The sequence below is a fragment of the Amphibalanus amphitrite genome, unplaced genomic scaffold, assembly GCF_019059575.1.
Source record: "Amphibalanus amphitrite isolate SeventyFive unplaced genomic scaffold, NRLGWU_Aamphi_draft 000365F_arrow, whole genome shotgun sequence".
Classification (NCBI taxonomy): domain Eukaryota; kingdom Metazoa; phylum Arthropoda; class Thecostraca; order Balanomorpha; family Balanidae; genus Amphibalanus; species Amphibalanus amphitrite.
This window is the reverse complement of record NW_024881859.1, coordinates 429,703-437,340: the sequence shown is the minus strand read 5'-3', so window position 1 is coordinate 437,340 and position 7,638 is coordinate 429,703. Positions and strand designations below refer to the sequence as shown.

At 54.9% G+C, this 7,638-nt stretch overlaps 1 protein-coding gene across 1 annotated transcript; it reads left to right on the top strand.

The window, feature by feature from the left end:
- The first annotated feature begins 2,978 nt into the window (after positions 1-2,978).
- LOC122389618 (proline-rich protein 36-like) lies at positions 2,979-6,908 on the top strand. The gene has a single exon (XM_043381808.1). It carries the CDS (start codon positions 2,979-2,981, stop codon positions 6,090-6,092), a length of 3,114 nt encoding a protein of 1,037 aa, XP_043237743.1. The 3' UTR covers positions 6,093-6,908.
- The last annotated feature ends 730 nt before the right edge of the window (positions 6,909-7,638 follow it).

Below are 7,638 nucleotides of genomic sequence, written 5' to 3'. Positions count from 1 at the left end.
GGCAATTTTCCGATTAAGTGTTTCATTTTTAATTGTTTTATGATGTTTAAATTCGTTAACTTTGACATTTGTCTACCTATAAAAAGAGGCATGCATGCCCTGATTTTCTCCCATTTCCTTATACCTAATGGAAGGGTCGCAAAATTGTCCTTACCTTCGGTCAAAGACATAGCAATTTCGAGACTTACATTTTATATATATACAGTTACACACTGTTTGTCTTATCAATCGCTTAAGTTATAAAGGGATCGTTCAGTCGGTGTATCTATGGTGAGCATTTCCCTGTTCCGTAGCTCAGTTGGTAGAGCACCGGACTCCCCGCATTGTCTTCGCTTGCGTTTTGTCCGCCGGCCGATCCGGAGAGAAAGTTACCGAGTGAAGATCATTTAAATTTCAAAAATTCAATGAAAATGTCACTGGGGTCACGAAAATATTTGAGTAGGTAGGTATACCATTCATTAATTTGGGGGGGGGGATGAACGTATCGTTACAAATCAATACGCTGTTCATTACGCGAGTAACTAATGAATAAAAAATGTATGACTTCATCCTTACTCCACCCGCTCTCCCTCTCCATAAAAAGAGAGTGAATTGTGTTGCATTTTATTAAGATGCAGAAAAATAGAGGCGTCAAAGGATATGGCCGAATATCAGCGACCCTTGCCGTGTAAGCAATGGGGCTTGCAATGGGGTATGACAAGTGGGGGTAATGGCCCCGTCCAGCGCCCATAAAGTGGGCACCACTCGTGCGACCTGCCGACCACTGTTCTAGAGCCATAAAACACCGTGAATGTTTTAAGCTTGACGATACGGATCGACTGGTATGCAACATGTTTTATTTATGGTGAGGTCATGAACTTGACCTCAGGTAAAATTTTTAAATTATTTTTTGTAAAGTCAAATTATAGTTCATTTGTCGCATTATGACACGAGAAATACTAGTTATATCCCGGAAAAATAGACGTAATACCGCTGAGCTTAGGTAGGTTGAATCTGAAATCATTACTTAGAAAGAGTTATAAAAGAACCGTCGAACGTGTCTTTTTTGTCATTAAATATCAGTAGGTATGGCGCCCCCCTCAGATGCCAAGTGCCGCCCCTATGAGTGCAAAATGCCGCCCCTAAATGTGATTGCCGACCCAGTGAAAATCCCTTAAAATACGCCCTGCAAGCGGCGTAAACGTTATTGTCTATAATCGTCCGGCGTATCCCCTTATCCTACGCCGATAGTAAGGCAGTCTCATGTCTTCTCACTTCAATTTGCGTACCGTCCTTCTGCTGAAAAGGCCGAGCTGCCCATTGGCAGCCCAGTTCATTGGCATTGTTGGGACAGTCACCGTTATTTGTAACGCATGACAAATAACCTTAATCATTTTATCAAAGGACCGCAGACTTTAACGATTCAATCTTGCCGGTCCACTCATTTAGACTGGCCCATCGCTGGCACTACATAGAAAATGACAAACGACTTCCACGACAAAGCCTGGAGCGACGGACATTGGACATGCATGCCCTTACATATTGGCTGCAAGCCTGGTCTGCGAGCGCGGACCCTCACTAGGATGAGTTTCCAATGCTAATTACTCGCCTACGGTCACCGCTGAGGCAAACCGCGGCAAATTGCAGCCGAACCGTGAGGAATCGCACAAAATCCCTGACCGGTTCACCTCCGTGCGCTGTTACGGCAATTCGCGCAAATCGATTAGATGTTAACGGTCGCTGCATGTCGGTTCTGCGTCTTCCGTGGCCAGGAAGGTTTAGTTCCCGAGTGCAGCTCTCAATAACATCAATATGACCGGCATATCATCTCTCCTTTTGTAAGCCACCGAACGACCAATTGATTCGGCAGTTCCCAAACGAGTGACTGCAGCTCCTCGGCAAGAGCGAATGACTCTTTTTTTCCGAAATAAAAGACGAACTGTTTTTTATCATAACACATTTGAAGTTTGACAATAAAACTGAAGTTAGGTAATGAAGTCACTGAAGTCTAGCAACTAAAGTTATGTAGATCGTATAACACCTATGCTTATGGCTATGAGCATAAGTGTAAGCAGATTCTACCTAGTCGTAACAAACTTTGCTTTAGCCAGGAAGTGCCTATGTTTCTGGTGCACAGCACAGTTTCAACACAAAACCGTAGTGCATGCTGCACAGCACCCTTTGACCCGCGGGTCATGGGGTGCAAACGCATTAGTGCACGCCTCATTTACGTGATAGGTACTGAAACGACGAAACCAAGGGCACCAAGCAGATGAAGAGGGGGTCGGTGTATACTCTCATCTCATATAGCTTCCTAGATACCATGGTTTTACTATATCGAAACAGCTCATAGCGAAACAGATAAAAGGTGCCCTGGGCGGATGAATAGCTGGCGTGTGGAGGTGACGCACCTCGCAGGCCCGTCTAATGACCGCTCAGCGCTAACAGATCCGCGTTACATAACCCCATATTGCCGTTTACATGCAAGCCGTGCCAGTTTATATGCCCACGGCAACCATCGTTACGATACGCCATGCTATCATGGACCGCAGCATAATCTGGTTTCAGGTAGATACCACTCGAGGTCACCTGTCCGAGTATAACATCGTAAAGCTTGAGTGAGGCAGCTATCAGCAGGCGAAGCACCCATGAGTGTAGCTGTTGAGTTCACATACCTACTACGTCGTGCTTCTTTTGCAGCATCCGGACATAAATTTCCACTGGCGTTAAGGTCGTGATGCCAGTGCATCCAGCCCATGTTGGTATGTCTTGACGGATGTTGGGTTGCTATGTCGACTCAGGTAAACCAAAGAATGCGTATGCTAAGATTTGGCACCCCAATCACGTGGCCGTCAGTCCATGGCACATGAAGTTCAGCGTTATTGGACATTGTGACCACATGTGATCCGGCGGTGCGACCACTCGGTCGTCACCATAGCCCCCTTTTCGCGCTGACAGCACCGTTCTCTGTCGTTGCAGGCGCTCGCCGGATCCGAGCAATGATCATCTCCGCCGGGCCGCTGTCGATGGAAGTGGCCGACGCGCCTCCGTCCGACGGCGAGATGCCCAAGACGCCGGCGCCGGCGCCCGTGCCGCTGTCGGCGGCCCCGTCGTCAGCCGGGCGCCGCGCCGCCGGCCGGCCCGCTCCGCGCCGAGACGCGGATGGCTCGGCGCCCGGGGCCAACCCGCACGGCGGCTACCACTGCTCCTACTGTGGCAAGTACTTCAGCAGCCGCAGCAACATGGTCGTCCACGAGCGCACGCACACCCACGAGCGGCCGTACACATGCAGCTACTGCGGGCGCACGTTCTCGCAGCACGGCCAGATGGTCATCCATGTTCGATCGCACACCGGACAGAGGCCCTTCAAGTGCAGCCACTGCGACAAGGCGTTCACCTCCAGCAAGGTGCTCAAAATCCACGTGAGGACACACACCGGAGAGAAGCCCTATGCGTGTGAACATTGCGACAAGCGCTTCGCCGCCTACGCCAACCTGGTCGTCCACCGGCGCATCCACACCAAGGCGCGGCCCTACAACTGCCGCCACTGTAAGCGGACCTTCGAGCACAGCGGCAACCTGCAGCGACACGTCCGCGCACACGGCATCGCCAACGGAGACGAGGTGGGTGACGACCCGTGCGGGGCCGAGGCCGAGCAGTGTCGGGCGACTGCAGCCGTGGAGGCGGCGGCGGCGGCGGCGGCGACCGCGGCCGGTCTGCGCTGCCGCCTCTGCCAGGCGGCCTACAGCGGGCCGGCCAGTCTGCTGGAGCACCGGTGTCCGAGACTGGTGCGCAGGCCGCGCAGGGGCGCTGCACAAGACACGGCCGATGCGCAGCCGCTCAGCTTCACCGAGCTGTTCGAGTACATCGGTCAGCTGCGGCGCCAGGCGACTGAGGATCCGGCCGCCGTGCCGGCACCCGAGCCGCCCCTGGGTAACCCGCCGGCGACGCCGTGGCAGCCACATCAGCAGCAGGTGCCGAACCAGCAGCCCGTCGAGACGAGGGATCCTGACGAGCAGCTGCAGCTTCCCCAGATCCCGCCCGAGCCCAGTCACGAGAATGGTTTGGAGCTACCGGTGGCCGCGGCTGAGCTTCAGTCGCTTCAGCCGCTGGAACCAAGTCCCGAGGCGCCTGCTTCACCTCCGAATGCACAGCAGGAACAGGAACAAGAGGAAGAGCAGTACAGACTGCACGTTCTGCAGCCCAGACCGCGCCTGACAGAACTTCAGCCAATCAGCATTCGACGCGACCAGGCGACATCGCAAGACGAACTCCAAAAGCAGCCAGAACTACAAAAAGATCAACAGAGTGAAGAATTGCGGGATCAGTCTCGTCAGAGTCTTCCGAATGGTGAGCCTTTACCTCAGCAGCGTCCGCTGGCAGACACTCGGCCATCACTGCCATCCTCTGAGGACCAGAGGCACCTCCACATGCAGTACTACCATCACCAACATTATCTTCAGCACATTCACCAGCACCATCATCATCAGCAGCAGCTGCTAGTACCGGAGCAGCACTACCAGCCTCCGATTCCGCCCCTTCCACCCGGGCCCAGCTTCCAGCCGCCAGCCGACCGGCGCGAAGGCTTTCTGCCTCCCGCGTTGAACCGCACTCCGACTGCAGTTCCATCGCCGACATCCCCGCCGGTCAGCGCGCAGGGCGTCCACCGCCAGTCGCCAGGCGCGGCTCCGCAGTCTGCTCCCGCCGCCACGTCTCCACTAGCTTCGTCTCCCGCGACCGCATCTCCGGAGCGGACCGCGACTTCGGTAGGCACGTCACCGCCGCCGCCACCTGCGACATCGGCTCCGCTACAGCGCTCCTTCTCCACACAGACAGAGCCACTCCGACCACCGTCCGAAAGTCGTGTCTCCTCAGACGAAGCGATGTCGACGGAGTTGCGGATTTCGTCCGGGAGCAGCTCTCCACCGCAGCGACGACCTTCCTCTCAGGGACGCCCTCTGTCCAACGAGGGGCGCCCTGCATCCAGACCACGACCTCCCTCCACATCTGAGGGATGCCCCTCATCCGGAGGACGCTCCCCATCTGAAAGGCGCCCGTCAGGGGGCCGAAATCAAATTTGGGAGGACCTACTGGCGGCTCGGTCTCCACCCAGTGATCGCACCGTTCACCACCATCGTCCCTCCGTGTCAGTGCACGCTGCGGCCCATCAGCGTCCTAGCTCCTCCCTGAGTCGACCCTCTTCCGGAGAGGACTCCTCATCCACGGACCGTTCCCAGACCACGGCCGACACACCGCGCTCGACCCCTAACTCTACCGTCATCTCGAGCGCTTTTCTGGCGGCTCGCGACCGTCTCCGCTCCGCCGTCCACCGTCAGCCTCCCGCAGATCTTCCAGCGGCTGGCGGCGTCCTCCAGCAGCAGAGAGCAGCCCTCCTTCAGAGCGCCGCTGCCTACCCGACCTCACTCGCCGGCTTGTCGCCGCAGCAGCAGCAGCGGTACGCGGCGCACGCGGCGGGACTGGGAGTCCCGCCATACTACCCCGACTCGGTGAGGAACGGAGCCCTCATGGCGTACGGCCACGGCATCCCGCAGAGAATGGTGAACGGTTTCTTCGCGGCGCTGTATCAGGGCGGAGCGGCGCCCGACGCCCGAGTCGCGCAGGATGACGAGCTGGTCATCACCGTGAAGCCGGCGAGGTCGGAAGCAGCCAGCGCCTTGAAGTCGGCCGTCTCCCCGGCGGGACGCGGCAGGGAGGCCGGGGCGGCCGCCGTGGAGGCACCGGACGTAACCATCACTCGAGAGACCCAGCCGCCGCCGCCGGCGCCGCACAAGTCGCCCTCACGCGCCGCTGTTCCTCGCGGACGGTCGCGCGCCCCGACGGCGGCAGGTGCGGATGTTCCGGTCTCTGCTGTGCGCCGGCCTCTTTCCGTTACCGCTCCGCAGGCCTCCGCCGCCGCCCCGCCGCCGCAGGTGCTCAGCCCGCCGGCCAAGCGGCGCCGCGCGTGTCCGGGGCTCGTGCCGCTGAGCGTCGCCCCGCCGACGGCGCCGACGGGCGAGGGTCGGAGGGTGTCAGTCGGTGCGCCGCCGTCGGCCGGGCAGTGGCCGCCAGTCTGGGGCGCCGCACAGGGCCGGAGGGCTCCCGGCGCGAGGTGAGCCCGCAGCGTCACCCGCCACGGAGAGCCCTGTGTTATCGGCGCATGGAACGTGGGACTCGGTGCCGTCTGTTGTGTGTTATGCAGTCGTTCGACCGCGCGGTGATATAGATTGACGGTAGGTGTGTAGTGTGATCTGGGGCGGTGTCTGAATAGTCTCTGGTTGTCGGGTGATGGACTTCATTGACAGAGCCATGGGTACCGGAGGCAATGGACCGGAGCACAGTCTGTGTACATAAGCTGGTCAGAAAGGGCGGTGTGTGGGTATGCCTCCTGAGTTCAACAGGAAAATTTATGACCCGTATGCAAGTCACGTCGAAACATTCGCTACGGTAGTGTCGATTTCTGATTATGCCTTCAATAGGTGTACTGTCGTTGGTGCTATCAAAATTAATAATTTTAACAAAATCGCCATTTTTCACGGAAATACGCGATTTTGGTGGGCATTTTGAACATGTGGCATAACCTATACATGTGGCAAGTTTGTCACATCCACTTTTATATATTGCGATACGTGTAATGCCCTAAAGAACGTTAGCGCTTCGTAGTTGATTTGCGATGATTTTTATTTGATTTTAACGCATGAATTGTTCTTGTAGTAGGTATTGAGTTAGTGAAAACGTGATGCGCTCACTTTTGTGATGTTAGGACGTTTGTTGTTCTTAAGTTAATGGATAGATCACCGCTTGCTTATGCCTATCATGGAACTTTGAGGAGCACTTTATGCATATTTGAGCTATCTGCACGCAAGTGCGACAACATGCTGCCAAAACGCCTGTAAAGCGCACGCCTGTTTTTGTTAGTGTAATATATTCCTCGAAGGTAATTGCTGGTTTGTTGGTTTTGAAGAATTCTTTCTTAGGACACGAGAGGTTTCGAATCGAGGAAAAGAATGGAGCAACATCAACATTTGACAGCGAAACGGAAAGCCTCATTCCACGGTTCGATACGAAATTGACTCGTATGCTTAAATGTTTTGATTTCTGAATTATATTCAATCTAATTTCACCAATGCCTCTCCACCTCGCCAGTCATCAGGTTACAGTTCCAAGTGTCTTTTCTGGGTCACTTAATATTTGTAAGTGATCTATAGCGGTACCTATTGCAGCCAATATAAGCGCACTTGATGGTTATGTAAGGCAAGCGGATGGGAAACGTCATTGACAACCGTTTCGTAAATGACGTTTTCCAACCTTCTGGCTTATGTAACCAACGTTGAACTGAACGTCGGTACCTAGCTGTACTTAAAATGATTACGAGCGAGCGAGCGCAGCGAGCGAAGCGAATTCTTTTCAATATAACGGAAAAATCTCAGTATGAGCGGCCCGGCCCGGCCCGGCCTGTAACGCTTTTGAGAGGCTTATATCTCAGCAACCGCTGGACCGATTGGCCTGCGGTCTTTTTTGCTGGGTAGCCCCATCCCTTCTACCCCGTAATTGACTACTTTTGATACATCTCAGTGACCGTCGTGGCACGTGCTACGTGAAAAGTCAAGGGTGTTCAAGCAGTTTTGCAAAAGTAATGATTTTGAGAGGCCCATATCTCAG

What these genes read in the sequence shown, in the direction of transcription:
- LOC122389618 (XM_043381808.1), top strand. Translation starts at nt 2,979, where the DNA reads ATGATCATCTCCGCCGGGCCGCTGTCGATGGAAGTGGCCGACGCGCCT.